The following is a 21,600-nucleotide window of genomic DNA, read 5'->3' on the forward strand; positions in this document are numbered from 1 at the left end:
TTTAGAACCGCTATTTTATTGTATCCGTAGCAGGGTCTTGCTCCCCATTATAGTTAAATCGCTAAAAAGCGCGAGCCTATGCATGTTTACTCGAAAGTAAAAATAGCTGCCTTCAATGGAACTTTTTAGTAAGGATTGCTGCTTAAGTCTGCAATGCTCTGCACCCTTACGCTGGTAACCCCTCTTAAACTGACTTCCAAATTTAAAAGAACGGCGCATAGGATCAAGCTGTAAGATTGGTGATCTCTCTTTCGCCCCTTCCATCTATCCCACACAGAGAGACACTTTCTCCGCTGCAGCAAGAGATGACAGAAACCTCCGTTTCCTCCGTTGCCGCCGCCCACCAGTTGCAGTACCTCCCTCTCTCCCTCGAGGGGAGCTCGTCCTCAAACCGAGCTGTGACTAAGTCGCCAAGGGAAACTTGAGTGCCGCTCTGCCTCTCCGCGCTTGCTGGTGGCCGCCTTTCCTCTCAACCGCCTGTCGGGGCGTTCGCTCGCTCGCCCGCTAGGGGCCGCTCTGGCCGGCATCTCGGCTGCTCTCCGGGAGAACTGCGCTGCTGCAAGCGAGCGAAGAGCCCTCCCGCCCGCCATATTGGTGCCCGCGCCGCAGCTATTGCGCGTTTGTCCCCGCCGCGCCAGCGGAGCCTGCCCTGGGGCAGCCCAGCGGAGCAGGGAGGAGCCCCTTCCCTAACCGGTCCGCCGGCCATGGCGACGAGGCCTGGCGGCCCCTGAAGGAAACCGGCCGTCGTCACCACCGCAGGGAGCCCGCCCGCTCGCCCCCCTCCCTCCGCTCGGCTCTAGCCTTCTCCCTCCGCCACAACATGGAGGCCGTGAAAGCTTTTAACAGCGAGGTCTGTGTTGGGATTCCTCGGGGACGGGCGGCGGGAGGGGGACTCTCGTCTTCTGTCGCCTGAGGGAGGCCGCCCGGCCGGCCCGCGGGAGGGAGGGAGGCGTATATTCGCTCTGTGGGAGCACGGATGAAGAGAGGCCTGTGTGTCTGGTGGGATCGGGAGATGGGGAGGGAGGTCTTTCTTAGGGTGGGAGAGCCATCATTCCTATGACGACGGAACACCGGGGGGGGGGGAATTGGGAGGAGGAAAGAACAAATCCGCTGGCCTCCTTCTCTGGCCCAGGCAGGTTGTTCTCTAGCTCGCCCTCTCTCCTTCCTGCTTGGCTGTGTTGCCTTTTCTTCCCACCCGCTGCAGCTTTTAACCTTTCTTCCAACCGCGCTTTTCGCCCCGTTTAAATACCGACCGTGCACCTCCCGCGCCGCCGCCGCCGCCCCCCCTTCTTCCTCCCCATGATCATGACGGGCCTGAGTTGTTGGGGGAAACGCAAGGGATGCCCCCAGATGGGTGTCCGCTGCAGTCAATATCTAAAATACACTGTACCAAGTCTTTGCTTCGTAGGTTGTGTTTGGGATATCGAGACAGCAACACTGCAGATGGTGGAAGAGGCCTAATAAAGTCTGCATCTCCGTTAGCCTGTTAAAGCAACAGCGTCACATGCACATCCCTCTCTTCAGGAGGGTACCTAATGAGCTGACTGCTATATATGCAGGATATTCTGCCAAAAAAAATAATTTTGTTTTTGGAGCATGGGGTCACTTTGTTGCAGCACATGTCATTGGCCAATCAAAAAAGCTACATTGCTAATGACAAAGGATATTTATTTTGGGTATGGTTAGTGGAACTTGGTTATTTTGTTTTACTTTGAAAAATATTTGGTATGGAAAGAAAGGAAATATAGGTTACTGAGAACCTGAATGGTTCATTTCCTTGGATAAATGCACTTTTTAAAATATTGGAAGCTGTATATTTTTGATAACGCTGCTGCTGTACAAACACTGTACAGCTTTATTTAGGAAATTATTTGATACTATTAAAGAAGTAACAGGTCTCTTTTGAGTTATAATAGAAGGAAGACCTAAACACTACTCTTGCTTATCAACCAGGGGCTAGGCTACAGATTACCCTGAACCTCTATACTATTAGAGCTACAGTTTTTAAAATCAATATGCATGTTCAGTTTACACAGATTATCTAGTTCTGTGCTCATTATATTGTATATTGCAAGGCTGTGATCCTATGTACACTCACCCAGGAATGGGCTAAAAGGCTATAGTTTAGGCATACTTAACCTGGAAGTAAGTTGCGGTGAAAACAATGGGCCTTACTTCCAAGGGAACATAGGGCAGTAAATAAATGCTGTAGGAATGTGTTTCCTAAATGAAGACATCTGTGTTTTGTTCCCAAAACAAAACTTTATGTATGTTTTAGTAGAGATGATAATAATAAACATTGTGCATTATTTATAGCACCATCTGTGAAATGCTTTCAAGTTTTCAAAGTGCTTCACATGTACTGTTAGCATCTAACAGTACAGTCCTACACATGTCTACTCAGAATTGTTCAATGGGGCTTACTCTCAGATAAATATTATAGGATTGTGGTTTATAATCCTATGTATACTTGGGAATAAGCACCATTAAACTGAGTGGTATTTACTTCTGAGTAAACATGCCTATGATTGTGCTTAGTTGGGACTAAGCTCCATTGAACCTAGTGAGATTCATATCCAAGTAGGCATGCATAGGATTGAGCTCTAACTGAACTACAAATCAGGCAGTATCCAATTTGAATTTCACCCCAGCTATGAATCACTAGGTAGCCTTGGACAATCCACAATCTCTCTGCATCGTGCCCTGATCTACACCATAGGGATAATAACAGTTGCCTGCCTTACAGGGTTATTGTAAGAATTACAACACAGTAATGTATGTGATGTTGTTTGAGTACTTCAATGCCCTATACAGATGCGAAGTACTATTATAGAACTGCATACATGGATTTTTGTTTTGGAAAAATAGGACCTTTTATACAGATGTTTTGTTTCAAATTTAAAAGTTCTTATGTGAAGATTTGTGTATGAGATAATAATAGTCCCACATCTTCCACATGCTCAACTTGAAAGTGTTTTTTTAATTCACAAATACCGTAACTGAAATGTGTTAAGGCAGGAGGGTTGACTTAACTGGTTTGTGGATTAAAAACATAAGGAATGAACTCCAATTGTAATCATGTATTGCTTGTAATTCTTTTAGGGATCATTCACTACCTCTTGGTGTATTGGTATAGACAAAGATGCTTTTGCATATGTTGTTTTAAATTAATACAAGAAATTAGTGTGCAGTTAGGTTAAATCAATCTTAGCTTTATTGGGAGATACTTACAAAATCAGCCATATAGGTAGCTCTGTATGTTGGGAGATGCAGTTTAAACTGTACAGAATAGGTGGATTTTATGGATCTACAAATATAGTTGCCCCATGTACTTTGCCACAAGAGTAATATTTTTTTAAAAAACCTTTGACAAGGCAGCAACCTTGTAAATACGCTCAGAAAAGTTACTAGTCTGCAAACATTTTTACTAGCTGGTAGATGAGGGATGGAGAATGCTGACCTCTGCAGCTGCCTGCTGGGTGCAGAGGAGGGGGCTTCCCTCCTCTGGCAGCTTGCTTGGTTTCTATGCTGATTGCAGGTCAACCCTCCTCTGCCAGTCTGCTCACTCGCCTGCATGTAATTTCTTGTCTATGGATTTCAGCCTATTACTTGAATACAAGTCTGCAATACAGGGAGGCAGTATGAGAGAATTTCACATACTGTGTTCAGCCTACTTCAGGAAATGAGAGGTCAGCCAGGAAAACTGCAGAACCCTCTGAGGTGATCTCTCATTTTAATGACACCTGTCAAAGAAATGACCCCAGTTGTTTTTGGAGCTTCTGAATTTCCAGGTCTTGGCATTGTTATGGATGGACTCTTAAGGGTAGTATCCAACAGGGGCCTTATGCTAGCACCCCAGGCCCACCGGTGGTGGTGCACATGCGGCCAGCCCTGCCAACGGTGGCACACACTCAGCCCCTACCACGGGCGCGATATTGCACTTCTGAAACAAGCAGAAATGTTCATTTCGGAAAGGGACGCAACCTGCCTCTTCCAGAAATGAGCATTTCCACTCGTTTCAGTGATTGCCCCCAGAAGCGCAATATTACGCCCAGCTGCGGTAGGGGCCTAGCGCACGCTGCCACCAGTGGGCCTGGGGCACCAGCATAAAGCCCTGTTAGATACTAACCCCTACCGCAGCTGGGCGTAATATCTTCTGGGAGCAATCACTGAAACGAGTGGAAATGCTCATTTCTGGAAGAGGCAGGTTGCGTCCCTTTCCGAAATGAACATTTCTGCTTGTTTCAGTGATTGCCCCCAGAAGCGCGATATTATGCCCAGCTGCTTGTTTAGGGAATTTACTTCTGAGTCAGCATGCATAGGGTTTTGCTGTTAATTTCTTATTAACGAGCGCACGCTGCCATCAGTGGGCCTGGGGCGCCAGCATAAAGCCCTGTTAGATACTAACCTAAAATTTTACATTTCGTATGCATCATGCCATACAATGGTCAGTGTATATGCACTTTTGCTGAAGGTGCTGGAAACATAAGCTACACATGCTTCCTCCCATTGCTCCAGTATGAATTTCCTTCTATTGTTAAAGGTTGCTTTGTATCTGCACTGACCTTAACCATGGTTAACACAAACCAAGTTTATCAGGATTTGCAAATCTACTTAAGACTGTTTTCACATTATGATTAATATGGGAGTCTTGGTTAGCATTACATTTTAAGATCGATAAGGCCATTGGGGAAATGGCAGGAGGTACTGAAGGTATTTCCTTTAGGGAGGACAGGCACTGGTTCAGGTAGCACATGATCTCCTGGCACACTCCCAATCTCTTATGTCATGGTTAAGAAATTAACAGCAAAACCCTATGCATGCTAACTCCGAAGTAAATTCCACTGGTTCAATGGGATTTACTTCCACATAAGTCCCAGCAGGGTTGCCAGCAGGGAATATTTCTGTACCGGGCCTAGGTCAGAAAAGGGAGACATGGTGGCAGCAGTACCCTCTAGAGTACCAAAAAACGGGATCTTTGCGGGTTTACAGGCCAGGCTAGGGGAAATAGAAAAGGAGCAATAGCAGTTGAATGATGGTTAGGATTAAATGGAGGTACTGAAATTACGGCTTCTTAGGGGGGAGAGGAAGAAGTACTATAGGAACTTCTTAGGGGGGAGAGGAAGAAGTACTATAGGACATATTAGGAAGATAATAGCAGCAGTAAAGGATCTGTGTTGTGTCTGATATGCAGATCTGCATATGGACACCTGTAGCATGGGATTACGTTAGAATGGGCTTCTCATTGATGCTTTAATAAAAGATTTAAGTTTTCTTAACGTATGTATATAAGGCTCCATGTCTACACCTGCTGCAGTTTGCTTTACAGTTTGTGTTTTCTGTACATTTATCCCCTCTCTTCTCTAATTATTCTGTCCATTAGTGGAGTATTGCTCACTGTGTCACCCTCCCCCCACCCTAAGGTAAACAAACATAATCCTGTTTGTTTGGTATATTAGTGAAAGTAAACATGAATAACTTATCCCATTAACATAGCAAACTGAAGAAAATCATGCAGAAAATTGTAGTGCAGCATTAGTGGTATTCAGTTCTCTTCTTTCTATCTTCTTTCTATATAATTTAGGTCCCACAGTCTTATTCATCATACATCTTATAGTAGGTATTATGTGAGGGACAGTGGAAGCTGAGTCCAGAACATTTTAAGTAATAGTGGTTGTCATGTAGGAAGTGTGAGGAGCTCCCACTGGAGTTTTTCTTCCCTTGGGCTGCAGTCCTATACACATTTACCTGGAAGTAAGACCACTGCACACAATGGAACTTACTTCTGCGTAAACATGCATATAATTATGCTTTTAGTCATTCTGGTTAATTCATATAGGCACTCCTGGATATTGCAGAAACATATTCAGAAGTGCTTTTCACCCCTCTGATTGTTGGGAAGGCTGCAATCCTTTCAGGGTTAATAGTTGCAATGTAAAATTTCTGGAAATCTTTAAGCCATGGGGGGAAAATACATTTTTTCTGGTTGTGTGTGTGTGTTTATATAACAGAAATTTTTGAGGAAATTGAAATATATTCATACTGTCTTATCAAACCTAAACTGATTTTAGTTATTTAAAAAACATAGAACACTTTATTTATAACTTAGTATAATTTTATATGCTATTTGGCTATCTCAAAAGAAATCCTATTTATTCAATTATTTTTCTGGGCCAGCTTTTAAAAGTAAAAAGCCTCCAGAGGCAGCTTACATAAAAAAAGCCTATACATACGTACTCAGAAGTAAGACCCCCTCTGTTTTGTGGAGCTTGCTCCCAGGTAGCATGCATAGGACTGCAGCCTTGAAAATATAAATGCCTTGAGTTTGTACAAGCAAAATCGCAAATATACCTAGTGCTAGAGAGGGTGAGGTGGGGCTGTAAACTGTTCAACTGATACTACCTAGGCATACATATCTTATTCATTGCCATCTGAGAAGTACAAAAAAACTTGAAAATAAAACCTACAAATATAGAAGTAAATGAAAGTGTATTGTTTAAACAGAAACATCTCATATAGCCGTAAACAGTCTAATATAGCCATAATTCATACTCTTGTAAAGTATTAATCTTGTTGAATAGTATCATCATTGCCATGGAACATTTTGATCCTGTTCAGATGTAACGATGATGTCTGGCAGCAATTCATGGGTTAATTAACCCATGAACTGTGGGGAGTCACACTGCACCTGAGCTGCAGCAAGCCACTTCCAATTTCCTGTAACATGCTGCATTTGAGGATTGTTACTGTGATGTCTGAACCCGAGAACCTGGGGTTGCTCATGGGTTAAACAACCCTAAATTAACCTATGGCTTGCTCTTCAGTTAATTTGGAGTTGTTTAACCCATGAACAGGTTCCTGGGTTCAGACGTCATGGTATAAATCCTCGAATGCCACATTTGAGGGTTGCTATTGGAAAGAGGAAGTGGCTTGGATGTAGCACACGTTCCTTCAATTTGTGGAGTAATTAGCCCACAAATTGCCACTTGGTGCTGCCATTCCATCCAAACAGGGCCATTTTCCCTATTTTCCTCTGGGAATTCATGACAGTATACATAGGGTTCCTGGACAGTCTCCCATCCAGACCTACTTAGTTTTAACAGGGGTGCTACATCATCTGCTCTTCTGGTTTGACTGAGGCAACTTATTTTGGAAGAAATAAATTTGGAAGTACGCTTGAACTGCATACGTTTTAGGCTTATTAATCCTAGATATTGAATGCAGGGAGGAATTAATGCCTTTTTAGCAAAAAGGTTGCTTTTGAAAGCAAAAGATTCAAATCATGTTAAACAGGAATGGGGGTGGAAATCTAATCCCATGCATGTTGACTTTCATAAGGCTTTTACTCACAAATAAATATGCCTGAGATTGCACTCTTAGGGCATAATCCTATGCATAGTTAGACAGAAAAACATCTGAAAACTCCCAGCATTCCCAAGCCAGCTTGGAGTTGTAGGATTTTTTTCTGTCTAAACATGCATAGGATTGTGCCCTTAATTAGTGTTCTTTCACCAATTTGGAGAAAATATGCCAATTTCTATATTATAATGTGAAGCTTGGGTAAGACAAAAAGGAAAAAACCCCGAATATTTGAAAGTGGGAAATAATTTTCTCCAAGGTCAAATTGGCTAATGGAACAGCAAGTAACCTAAGGGCCAATAGTTTAATGGACTGTTTATTATGTATATAATTGTAAACAAAAAATTCATATAAACTTTTTCAACACCCCCCCAAACATGACATAGAAAAAATGCAACAACAACAAAAATTAGAGCCTATACATAAAATAAGCAAGAAACAAGATTGCAGCACAGACAGTACCATTAATTTACATGCATGGCATTACTGTACCGATAGGGTGTGGCTTGGGTGTTTGAATCAGCTGGAATATTTCTCTGTAGGCTTCTTACTTTGATATACTAGTTCTCTGATTTTGATACATTGAAGTCCACAATTCATACAGATTTGACCAATGTGTCTAAATGTTTGGGGCAGGCAGATTCTAGGTTGGGTGATCTTCCATTGCAGCAAGAGATTGGAATAGATTATCTAAAAGGCAATAAACCAATGCAGTTGTATAATGGTGTATTTTACTTTAGCTGTATCTTGTGTACCTTGAGCTAACTATTTTGCTTTAGCCGAACATTCACGTATGCTAGAGATTCCAACACAAAGCACTAAAAGATTAGCAGAAGGGTTATAGACCTGAGGTGCCCTCTCTTCTCATATTCTTCAACACGTATTTAGAACGTACCTGCAATAACCACCCCCCAATTTTATACTCTTTTATTGCCTCCTTGACTTTGATTAGTTGTTACTTGCAATCTGCTTCTGATGTCCCGATTGTTTTTACTATAAGTGAAAAGTTTGTACTGTCAGAGTAGTCTTATAATTGTATAGTACCTGAAAAGAATATCTGAGGAGGTCCCTAGAGCTCCAGAAACTTCACAGTGATTTGGAGAAGACATTGTTTGGAAACAAATAAGGTTTGTTTGGAAACTTTTCCTCATTGTATGTCACTTGATCTAGATGATGCAGGTTCTCTAATGTTTTATGAACCATTTAACAGTAACAACTTACTGATCTTTAGCAAAGGAGTAAATTTTCAACATGTTAGCAAGGCTTTGTATGGATATTGCTGGCCTGTCATCATGCGTTTGTTTAGATAATCCATTGGATTTTTAGTCCACAAGGCTTGAGGCTATATATTCAGTTTTGAAATTTATGTGGACCATGTTAGTTCTATAACTGTTTTTGCCACATCTATTTATATAATTTCAAAGGGATGAAAAATTTAATGAACACTTAATAATTTTCAGTTTGGTACATGAGAAATTATGTCAGAATACAGAATGCATACAAGTAGCATCACTTATGTATGGCACATGTGTTTAAGTTTTCATTCGCCAGAAAATACATGCAAGTCAGAGAGACTGTAAGATTTGTATGGAGATTTAGAAACCGTTTTTCTGTCTTCTCATTTCCTGACATCAGTCAGTTCACATGCAACACAAATATTTTCTGTTTACTTTCTTTCAAAGCCTTCCTAAAGAGCACCACCTTGTCGATCTGCTCCTGCTGTGTATTTCATGTGCTCAAATACAACAGTGGCATGGTTCATAAGCAACAGTAACTCAGGGTTTTTAAAAACCAAGGAGCAAGCCAGCATGCAAGTTCATGCAGCTCAATCACTTCCACTTGGCTCCTCCTGTGAGCAGGAGCTGCTAACCAAGCCAGGGATGCTCTGTCCCTGGCTTGGTTAGTGTTGCTTCCAAACCAAGAACTCTGGCTTGTCTTTTCCTCGACAAGCCAGAGTTGTAACTCAGGGAGAGACAAGTCAGAATTCTAGGTTCAGACATAATGCTAACCAAACCAGGAACAAAGTGTCCCTGGCTTGTTTAGCCACTCTCACTGGCAGGAGGACCAGTGTGGGAGTGAACTAACACTGGCTTGTTCACAGTAATCTGGAGTTTAACACATACATCCCTTACTTTAAAAAAACCCTTGGGTACTGTTGTGTGCAAACCAGGCCAGTGGATTGAAGGAGAAAGGCATAAGCCAATCAGACATGTACCCTTGAGAAACCATGACCTTACTTTGAGCTTGGAAATAAGGCTGAGTGACCAGTTCTCCAGGTGAAGGGGGGAAAGCAGAAAGCATTTCTGCTGTTTCACCTTGCAGCAAGCATACATCCTCACAATTTGCTCCCTCGGCATAAAGATCCATTGGCTGTTACCTAAGACACGGTATATTCTGAACATTGGCAATGGTGATGGCAGCTGTGCACTTCTTGGCAGTCCCTAAATCTTGAGCTAATTACTCAGATATAATATGTCCAGTGAAAGAAACAGGGAGATAAGGTAAGTTTCCATTTGTTTTCTCAGTTATAAGGAATCAATAGTAACAATGATACTGTTCCTTTCAGACAATATCTAATAGATTTTGGCCTGAAAACTCAAACTTACTCTAAATGTTAATTTACAAAGATTTCCATTATGGAGCAGTAAAGCTTCCTCCCATATATTATTCCTGGAGAAAAATCCAGAAATGGCCTGGATATGAATTATTTGGCCACTTTGTATTCCCTGTTCTTCCATATACAGGCATACAAAACGCACACTGTAACTATATCAATTCTACTGTTACCAATCTGAAAAAAACAGGAAAGCGTTCTTGATTATCTATCAAATTCTGGGTTCTCTTGGAAGAGACAGTAATAGGTGATAATGCTTGTAGGCTGTGGACCTGAAGAACTGGTTATCTGCTCTTTGCTGCTTGTGTGGAATTTTGTTCTTTTTTGTGTATTGAGCCATTAGTAGAAATAGTATGGCAATGAATGTTTGAAAAATTTGTAGGATGAGATGGATCATATAGTATCCGATTTATAACGTACTTCACAAGTATGATAATGTTTTTGGCCTTTACATATGTCTGTATACAGAATAGAAAAGTTAAAAGGCAGTAGTGAGCTAACTTAGCAAATGAGTTAATGCAGGTGCATTAGCCATGTGATGCTGATACACAGCCATTTTTTAGTATATCAGAATATTGACAGTTGAAGTTAAACTGACACACAGTGATAGCATCCCTTTTTAGCTGTTCCTTAACAGATGGATAGGTTTCCATCCCATCCCCCAAACTATAGATCAATTGCCGAGTGACTGCTGTTTGTCTCATTTTGTCTTTGTATAAGACTTTGCTCTTTCAAACATATATAGACGTGCCCATTATCGCTTGGAGCCCTTTCCCAATTTGCTGTGTGTAATACCACAGTGGGTTGTTAGTGCTTGCTAGTTAAAGTTAGAGCAACTGTGCTTACTTCATGTCAGCTTGAGCTGCGAAATGTTGGAAAGCCAGTGGGGGCGTAGCTACCTTGAAAGCAGTTGTCAATTAGTGATTATGGATTTTTAAAAAATCATAACTGTTCTCTGTGAGTTGCAAATATTACGTCTAAAATAACTTTGGGCTGGAAGACTAGTTCTAGTAGGTGTTCATCACATTATACCTGCTTTGCAGTTTCTCATTGTCTTTTTGGCAATGTTCACACGTAACAATAAGTTAGGAACACTGGCTTCTTAAACAACAGTGTGAACAAGCAGCATGCTGGTGCACACAGCCTGCTTCTTCCTCTCACTCATGGGTAAACTACCCAGACTGGAGGAGGAGGAATTTCATTTCTATATCGCCCCATAGCCGAAGCGCTCTAGGCGGTTTACAACCATTTAAAAAAAAATACTACAACAATGTTACAAAATACAACATTATGATGAAATGGTCTAAAAAAATTAACATACAAAATTTATAACAATTTAAACAGCTAAAAATGATTTCAGTAATAATAGACCCCTTCAAGTCAGCAGACATAAATGTCCCATTATATGCCATTAAATGCCTAGGAGTAGAGGGCAGCCTTAACCTGGTGCTGAAAAGATGACAGTATCGGTGCCAGGCAGGCCTCAGTGGGGAACTCACAGTCAGGGGGCCACCACTGAGAAGGCCGTCTCCCTTGTTGCCACCTTCCGAGCCTCCCTTGGAGGTGGCACTCTGAGGAAGGCTTCACATGTGGATTGTAGTGTCCGGGTATGTTCAGGTCAAGAGAAGCGGTTTGTCAGGTAATGTAGAGTGGCATCTGAATCTGGAATTATGGTTTATTTCACACGAAGCTGGTTTGTAACCAGCTTTAAACTAGAGTTTGTTGTTGGATTACAAATCCTAGCTTGTTTCAGTCCAGTAAACCATATTCCCAGGTTCAGATTTGTGGCTAAGCTATTTCTGCTTGGTTGGCTTACCCTCTTGTGTGAGGGGGAGCAGTAAAGCTGGAGTAAATTGGCTGCGTGTACGAGCATGCAACTCATTCATATTATGGTTTAATAAGTCAGGATTCTGTGTTATGTACAAATATAGGATCTATCTCCATGTTGTTAATCACTAGTAAATGTTTGTCTCCAGATTTTGTGTGTACTGTTCTGACAGAATCTCATTCACTTTTTAATTTTCATGAACTTGTCCATTTGGATCCCCCTCCTCCTCCTCCTTCCTTTTGCACATTTGGAACAGCTAGAGGTCATGTGAAGAACACCAGAGAGCACACAGTAAAAATCACTTTTATCCTTGCCTATCATAACTTCACATTCAGCATTGGACGCGTGGCTTAAACCCAGGGAACGACCATGCACTGCTTTTCCATGGGGTATTTGAAGAAACATTGCCTGAAATGTGCCATAAACCACTGTTATTTCAAAACTAGTAATTAAAAGGCAATCATTGGTACTGAATAGAATGTTATATAGGAGGTTTACTAGTGCATGACTGTGTATGATATCAAGAGCATTTGAGTATTTTGTATAGGACCCTCCCCTCCCCCCTGCAACACACACACACAGATGAGAGAGACACTTTCAAAATAGTTTGTACCCGTATAGTTTGAAAAATGTAATGCAGATATTCTAGCTGGTTTTGTAGGATAAAACTGAAAATACTAGTGACAGTGCAGCTAGAAGAGCAGTAAAGTGCCTGCCAGGCTGTCTGGTCCCTGTTAGATACAGGATGTTGATGCAGAATCCAACTAGATGAACCTTCAGTCTGATCCTGTAGAGCTCTTCTTATATTCTTAATCTGTTGTTCCATTTTCAGTGGTCAGGCTCAAATAATATTGAGGAGAAATAGAGATCAGAACACTAAACTGCTCTGCTAATATTAGGTGGGAGAGGAAACTAGTTTCTTGCCAATCTGTTTTTGACCTCAGTAGTTTTATCATGACAGTAAAAATGAATATTCTAAAAAGGTCTTGTTTAAAACAACTCCTTTGCATTCCTCAAAAGAAGGTTGCATTTCAGTAGTAATTATGAACAGTCTTAATAAAAGTACTACTATATATATAAAAAATGACTAACCCTCTGCCCATATGTTTCTGTGTTAGTTATTTTGGTACATTAATGAACTTCAAATAAGATTTTAAAAAGAAACATCTGTCTCCAAGTCTACAGAAGCTTCTCTGCCTGTAGACCATTCTTACTTTCCATCGACATTGATGTAGTGTGGAAAATTGTCCAGCGCTTTATTTTTCTGTATAAAATTTTCAGTTTTGTAAGTTCATTAATAAAAATGTATGCCAATCACAAATTGTTGTGGCAACACAACATTAACATGGATTACTTTTCTAGCTTTGTTGTTTAATAAATATAACTAAAATAAACATGCTAAACTAGATCTCTTTACTGCAGGAATGAGCAACTTATAGCCCTCCAGATGTTTTGACCTACAGCTTTCATCAGCCCTAGCCAGTGGTGAGGGATGATGGGAGTTGTGATCCTCCAGATGTTTGACCTACAAGTTGCTCACTTGTAAGGCATCAGATTTTCCAATGCAAACTGAAAATTTTCCTGTGCGAGTGACCCTGTGTAAATTAACCTAATTTGCATTGGAAATTTTTTCTGGAAAACCCACATCACTGCCCTTGGGCAAGTGGCAATCTTTTACCTGGTTATTACAACCCATGGGTTGTTGGGACTGCACAGGAGCAAGTGCTCTGCATCCCACCTGCTTCTGCTTTGCCATCCACTTTAGAAAACAGCACAAGAACACCCAGTTTCTCAGTTGTTTGGCATGTTATGCCAACTCTGAACTCTGGGTTGTTGAGGAGACACAACCCAGAGTTTTAACCCAACAACAAATTATGGGTTAAAACTTTGGGTTGTTTTCATGCCAAACAACCCAGGATTTGTTTTCTAAACTGGATGCAAAGTGGAAGCAGTGAATGGGTGGGAAACAGTGCTCACATACACCCCTGCACAACCCCAACCAACCATGGGTTAATTAATTAACCCATGGTTGGTCATTATGTATGAACCAGGTCTATAAGTCTATGGTTTTTAAACTGCTTGTTTAGGATTGTTGCCATTGTAACTTCACTTCTCATTTGGAGGCAGGCTCAGGTATACTGTGCTGTGATCAGGTGAGTAGACTTTTAAGCTGTAAAACCAATATCTTTAAGATACTGTGTTAGGAAAAAGGACAGAACTACTTGTGCTGTCTCAAACAAAAAGCAATACCAGGTTTTGTGAAAAGCAACTTCATTGACTTGAAACATATTTTGCTGCTGCTTCTGTAAAATGCAGAATTAATAGTGTTGTAATACGTCTTTTGATGAATTGATCTCGTGTGAGCCTTCTTTCCATAGCATGATGCTGGTATTAAATATATATATATATTAAATAGTAGGATGAATTTGATAGACAGTTTTGGAAGGTGAACTGCGTAATTATAACCAGTTCAAGATGCTTCCAGATGGAAACAAAACTGGCCATTTTTTTCCTTGTGCCTAAAGTTAGTGCTACTTGATTCAGTGCTAATTGATCAACATGTAATCTCCATGCAACTTGAGTGCCATTTTTCTTGGTAGAAAGACGGGGTACAAATCACATAAATAATAAACTGATTATCTTCTTCAGAAAGGATATTTCAGCTGGGAAATTTTGCCCAGTACTCTTCACCTTGCTGACATAATTAAAGCTTTTGCTCCCATCAGGGGAACTAACTGACTAGCCTCTGAGCTCTGTAAAGAGCATCTACTGTTGCAATTGCTTCTACTGCTTCAGGGAAAGGAAAAGTAACTTTAAACTACAGTTTCACCGTACAGCCACTTCATATTTTAAAGGTGTGTTCATGTCACTTCACTTTTATTTTTTTATTTTTAAATTTGAAGTTCTGACAAGGTTAGCTAAAGAGGAAATCCCTGACTGTTTCAGTTTTCTATCAAAAACATGTGCTCAAGACTGTGCACACTACATATTTTAATAAAGAAAGTAAAAATGATGCAGATTACCCCCGGCAGTCCTGCTAGTTTCAAAACTTAGTAAAGTGTAATTGACAAACCAAGATCACTTCATTATGATGTTTTTAGCCATTCGAGGAATTCCGTAGTGGGGAGAGAGCATTTTAAAACAGATCGTGATAAAGGATCAGCCAGATAATAAAGAAGGGTTAAGTTACACACCAGTATGAAGCACATCACAAATCACACTTCCAATATAGCTCATAAATTAAAAGTGCCAAAATGAGTGAAAATTGTTATTTCTGGAAGGGATGCAACCTACCTGTTCCAGAAACGAGTGTTTCTGCTCATTTTGGTGCTTGCCCCTGAAAGCACTTCGCAGCCACCAGGTGGTACAGGCCATGCATGCACGCAAGGGCACCATTGGATATTACCCATGTAGACCTATTCTGGCACCTGCCCTCATCCCCAGTAATTAATAGTATTGGCTTTCAGAGCTGGTGGACTATTCCGGTTGGTTCAAAGGTGAGCTGGTTAAATTTAAAGACTTTTATCTCTCCGGAGGTTATTGTTTCTCAGAAAATTGGTTCAGAAAAATATTAATCTCTACAGTTTTTTTCAATATTTGCAGATTAGAAACTATATTCAGGAAGCAATTATAGAGGGGTAAATATGGATAGAAATTATATTACCTTTGAGAAATTATTGTTTTCAGGGCACAAAAAGGTCTGTTATCCAAAGTATATAAAATATGAATGGATACAGACAACAGAGGAATTGAGGCAGTTAAAATTGGGAAAGGGAGTTCATAAAATCTTATGAACAATGGAATTATCTATGTACAAATGCTCTTAGACATATATGAGATGTGAATTCAAATGATTCTTTAAAACAAAATCATCTGTATGTGGTATTATACCCTACGTATATATAGAATGTTTCCAGTGGCAACAGATTTATGTTAAAGGTGTAGGAGCAGAAGGGGAACTTTTTTTCCTACTTGGTGGTTAGGCAATATAGGGAAGAAGATCATAAATTGTATAAAAGCAATTACTGCTGTTGAATTACAATGATCTCTTGTTACTATACTTATTACATATTAAAGAACAGATTCCTAGAGATTATACTGTAATGGTAATGTACATGTTAATTGCAGTATGGATTTTGCTGGCAAAAGCTTGGCAAACAGTTCAGATACTACCAGTTGACCAATGGAAAAAGAAGATATGGACTATCATGTTCTTGAATAAAATAATAAGTTAATAAAAGGTTGTGGAATAGACAGGTGAACTCAAGATGGATGTTTAAAAAAAATGGAGTCCATTTATTAGTTATTGGAATAGGTACAGACGTGAATCAATAACTTAGTATATTAAATATGAAATAATTTTGTGTACTGTAATAGCAACAAGGATACTTGTACATGGATTTGAATGTATGGAAAATTGTAAATAGAATAATAATAAATTAATAGGCTCTGTTGTTTTACAGATGGAAGAAACTAGACAGGCTTCAACTGGGAAGATTGGGGGTGGGATCTGCAGTTGCTGCAGACACTAGGATCACTGGGGAAGATTTAGTTTTTTATTTGCTCCAATACAGTAAATGGCTCATATGATAAAAATAAAGTCTACACTTTTTCCATTGGTGTGAATTAAATGGCAGCCTCCCACCGAGCTTAATAACTAGGTAGGATGTTAGAACTGAGTTTTCCCATGTCCAAACCCAATATTTATGTTCTTTATCACATTGGGTTTCTCCTTGACTTGGCTTTCTTAACCAGATTACTTGGGAGAACCATCTGCCACTATTGTGCATCCAACCTGAATTTGCTCCAAGTTTGTATTTCTGAAAATTCAAGAGAACCATTTGCTGGTCTTTCTGAACAAATGCTTTCAAATACAGTTTGATATCAGAAAGCAAATAAAAATGTTTTATACATCATAATTTAGAATAGTAGGAAATATAAATGATGGATTTATAGTTAATCTTTAAGAAACTTCACACTTAATTTACATAGAAATAAGATTCAATTTTGCAGGGTAACTATTTGTTCTGGGACCCAACTAGGGGAATAAGAGTTCTATCATTCTCACTTCAGATATCAGACTTTATAGCTATTGAGTACTGGGGGAATTTTCTATACATAGGCCTGTGCTTCTGCATGGATTGGATTCATCCCTAGGCTAATCCCATATGCCTTGGGACCATTGCATATAAATTGGCAGATAGATGTAGGAGTGTAGGTTGGGGCCTGGGGGTTAGGGAACCAGGACTTTGTTGTGCCTTTGCATGGATTGGATTTGTTTTTAGGTTTTTGACCTTGTGTAAGATAGGATTATGAAAGTTGGTGTTCCGGTCACTGGTGAATAGTTAGACTGAGTCTCTGTTGTGCTATCCTACCATCTATATGCATATTAGCAAAATAGTTAGCAATATTATAAATAGGCAGAATTCTTGAAAGAGATGACCTACATGTTTCAGTATCTTAAACAAACTAAAAATAAAAGTTTGTCAAAGAATATGACATCTAGAGAATGTCAGCATCATCCCAAGGCTATCTTGTCTGGGGTAGTTCATGGTTGTCATGGTAATCATGGTCCTACGCCTGTGGCAGGTCTCATTAGGTATTTCGTATTCTTGAATGGCCATGGAGATGGTGATTTGAATGTGGGGGATCTTTTATCCTTTGTCATGATCAGACCATTTCTGCTGAAGTTTAGATTTTCATCAACTGCTCTCCTTTGCATGGGTGGTGGACATATTATGATGGCCTATTTCCAGGGCCTTACGGAATCTGAGGGATTCCTGAAAACTCTCAGGGAGTTTCCTTTAGGCGTGTCTGACATTTCTGTTGAAACCTTAGTCCCTTTAACCAGGTTCAGACGATCGTGGGGGCGAAAGAACCCATCATGGGTTCTTTTCCCTGCCCCCACATATCCCAGACACGTAACCACGATTTACATAATTACCTGTGATGTAGTGTGGGTTGCTATCGTCCGAACGTGGTGCGGCGCCTTCTTACCCACCGTACAACCCATGGCTTGTAGTAAGGGTTGTGGGGTGGGTGAGAAGCCACCCACCCCCGCACCACATGCTGGTTTTGGATGACACAGCAACCTGTGCAGTTACGTAAATTGCAGTCATGCAACCAGCATGCACAGGAGCGGGGAAAGAAGCCATGATAGTTGATCGCGGGGAAAGAACCCCACGATCATCCAAAATGCACCCAGTTTGTAGGATATGTAAATTACACTGCACTAGACATGATTGCTCCTAAGCATCTTCTCTTATAGTACAGAGCTTCTTGGGCCCTTGGTTTTCCAGGGACCTTGGGTCAATGAAGCAGGGAAGGGAATTGCTAGAACACAAGAGGCAGAAGATTTGATGTAATCTGACCAAACACAGATATCTGTGATTTGTGATGTGTTCTGACCAAGCATAGATTATCAAGCCTATATCTGTGGGGCGCCATCCAGTGGGCCTGTTGCAGTCTTGTCCACAACAAACGAACCCTTGAAGGTCTGTTGTGACATGTTTGAGCAGTTTGAGGATAAAATTAGGGGGTCAACACCATATTGACTTGCTTTGTTAACCAACCTAATACTACTTGTCATCAAGACACGCACACGCACACACACACACTGGGAAGGGTCTTGTCCATGACCTTGTGTTGCGCCTCTGAAATGCAGCACAAGGTAAGGGGAAAATCTTCTCTCTCCAGTTCTTGGCTTGTAACTGAGAAGATGGATTTTGCTGAATGCAAAAACAAGCCCCTGCCACCACCCCAAAAGTTTGTTGGGAGGGGGGCAACAGGGGGTTGCTTTGACTCTGTGCTTGCCAGGTATTTGGAGAACCGATTGAGCACAGAGGCAAGTTCACACATGCCTCTGCCTCTCCCCTTCAGTGCGGAGCAGGAGGCAGAGGTGGATTGGCTTGCCCTGTCTCTGCACCTAACAGGTGTCCAAAGCACGCATCAGATGCAAAGACAAGCCCATATGACTCTGTCTTCCCTCCTCCAACTCACAACTGGAGAAGGGAGGCAGAGAGTTGCTATGGTTCTGCATTTGTGCTTGCCAAGTGCAGAGTCAAAACAGATCCCATTCTTCAGCCAAACTTTGGGGCTGGGGAGGAGGCGGGGTTCATTCCCTCTTCTCTATAGCTCCAGGGCTCAGAGGAACCCTCAGACTCATCTTGCTTATCAGAGCCTGGCTGACCCCTTGCCATGGTGAGGGGGAAAGCGAGGTTGTCTAACTGATAACAGTCTCAACCTGGACACCACAGATTCGACAGTTTAGTCAAGGGATTTCTCTGGCTCACCATCTGGTCTTGCTTTGTGGAATGAGTTTCAGTTATTGTGTTGATTCAGGATTTGAACAAGGTGCTGAGAGGAGTGCAGCATACCACATGCCTGCTCAACCCTTGCCCACTGTAGCTTATGCTATCTAGCAGATGGGGATTGGCCAGTTGGGTCCAGGAGGTGATAAATGCCTTGTTACAAGAGGGAGTGGTCCCAGCCACTTTGAAGGAGGCAGTTGTAAGACCACTTCTTAAAAAAGCCTCCTTGGACTGAGGATTGGAAAATTATTGGCCAGTCGAAAATATTCCATCTTAGGCAACTCCAATAACTGCTGGATGAGTCTGGTTTACTTGAGTCATTATCATTCTGCTATTGGCCCTACTTTTGGCACAGAAAGTGCCTTGATTGGCCTAATAGATGACCTAAGCCAGGAGGACAAGAAGGAGTGCAATCCTGCTAATTCTCCTGTGCCTCTTGGTGGCTTTCACTACCATTGACTGTGGTATCCTTCTGAATAGGCTGTCTTGGGGGCAAGTGTTTTTATGGCTCAGTTCCTGCCTTGAGGGGCAATTTCACAAGGGGATGTGCTGGGGAACTAATGCATGGTTCCATGGCATTTTTGCTTCGGGGTCCCACAGGGTTCCATTTTGTTTCCCACGCTATTCAATATTCGTGAAGCCACTGAGTGAGATCCAGAGTTTTGCGGTTAGGTGTCACCAGTATGTTGATGATACTTAGCTCTTTCCCTCCTTTACATCTTACTTAGGTGAGTCATTAAAAGTGCTAAATGGTGACTGGAATCAGTAATGGACTAGATGAGTGCCAATAAACTGATCTCAGTATTGACAAGATGGAGGTACTACTGATGGATGGTTCATTTGCCCTGAGAGGTTGTGTTCGATCTGTTCTAGATGGTGTCCTCCTAAAAGGAGGTGTGCTGACTGTGCTCCAGTTTTGTCATTGGAGGTCCAAATGATGTTGGTGCCATAGAGCGACTTTTCACCAGCTGAGACTGGTGCACCAATTGTCCCTCCTGGACAGAGATAGCCTGGCCATAGTTATCCATGCTTGAGTAGCCTCCCAGTAGCCTCCCAGGACTACTGCAGTGCTCTACATGGAATTGCCAAAATGCAGCTGCTGCTAAATGGAACTGGCTGAGAGGAACTTAGCTTGCCAGTGCTTAGAAGAACTGCTCTGGGTTCTGGTCTGTTTCTGACTAATTGAAAGCGCTGGTGGTTCCCTTTTGATACCTTACATAATTTGGGACCAGGGTATCTAAAGGACCATATGCTCCCACATCAACCAGACTGTGAACTGAGATCGTCTTCAGAGGCCCTCTCAACGGAATTGTATGGTGACTGGGGTGAGGGTCTTCTCATTGTAGCACCGTGCTTAGGCTTACTCACCCCAGGAAGGCTTGCCTGACATTAATGTATTTTTGGTCCAGGCGAAAAATTAATTTTCCCAGGCCTCCTGATGAGATGCTTTTTATTCTGTTATTTTACTTCCTGTATTTATTACTTTATATATTTTTCATGTGAACTGCCCTGGAAATATCTATTGAAGGGCAGTATATAAATTTATTAAATAAATAAATTTAACTATATTTGCATTAATGTGTACATATAATCAATTACTACAAGACATTGTAAACTAATAACATAAATTAACAAAACTTAAATATTGAAATATTTTTAATTAATCTGAAATTAGTTTTAGAGGCTTAGGCTTAATCCTTTCAACACCATATCTGTATTGCACACATTTTAGATGAGTCCAAGAAATGACAGTTCATTAAGTCAAAAGAGGTAAAGGTTTGGGTCTTGATGTTTTTCACAAGACTCTTAAGGTTATAGAACAGGGGGGAGCAGGAGGTAGATCTGTATCTACTAGTAGATTTCTGGATGATTTTCAGTCAATCAGGAGTTATTTCTGATTTCCAACATGTAAACAAATGCAGCACAAAATTACTCCCCACCAACCCTCTAAGTTATACTGCTAAAGTGAAGAAAACTTGGGCTCACCAGAACTGGATTTTTGTGTGGAAGGTCTGTAATCTCCATTCAGTTCTGGTACTCAGAATAAATTATTTAATTCTAAGGGGGCAATCCTATGGCCGCTAGTCAGCAGCTAGACAGGCATAGGATATGTGGTTTTCTGGGAACCAACCTTGGGAGCACCGACCTTCCCCCCCTTCCGCGCTCACAGGCAGCGCGGAATGACCCCAAGCTCCGCGCTCGGAAGAAGAGCACGGGACGGCCAAAATGGGGCGTATCCTATGTGTCATCTGGCAGCCTCCTCCCCGCTCTGCCTTCCCACGGCTAGACAGCCAAAATCGGCTGTCTAGCCACAAATGCAGGGCAGGAGAAGCGCGGAGGGAATGGTCCCCTTCATGCGTCTCCTGCCCTGCATTGAGTTCGGAGGCGGCCACCTATCCCCATAGGATTGCACCCTAAGTGTATGTCTTTTAGGCAAGGCTCTGGTTGGTGGATGTCACAGTTCTAGTAAAAAACAAAGTAAATCGCAC

At 41.4% G+C, this 21,600-nt stretch overlaps 1 protein-coding gene across 7 annotated transcripts in view; it reads left to right on the forward strand.

Annotated features, from left to right (window-relative positions):
- The first annotated feature begins 552 nt into the window (after positions 1-552).
- The window catches only part of SCAF8 (SR-related CTD associated factor 8), a 100,225-nt gene continuing 79,177 nt past the window's right edge, over positions 553-21,600 (forward strand). For all 7 annotated transcript variants that reach the window (XM_084827872.1, XM_084827876.1, XM_084827874.1 and 4 more), the window contains exon 1: positions 553-850. In XM_084827872.1, the coding sequence (XP_084683998.1) occupies positions 821-850 (30 nt within the window). In that variant the 5' untranslated portion in view covers positions 553-820. The remainder of the gene's footprint in view (positions 851-21,600) is intronic.

This window comes from Heloderma suspectum, chromosome 1 (assembly GCF_057233095.1).
Source record: "Heloderma suspectum isolate Gila_16-S chromosome 1, 16-S_ref, whole genome shotgun sequence".
Taxonomy (NCBI): Eukaryota; Metazoa; Chordata; class Lepidosauria; order Squamata; family Helodermatidae; genus Heloderma; species Heloderma suspectum.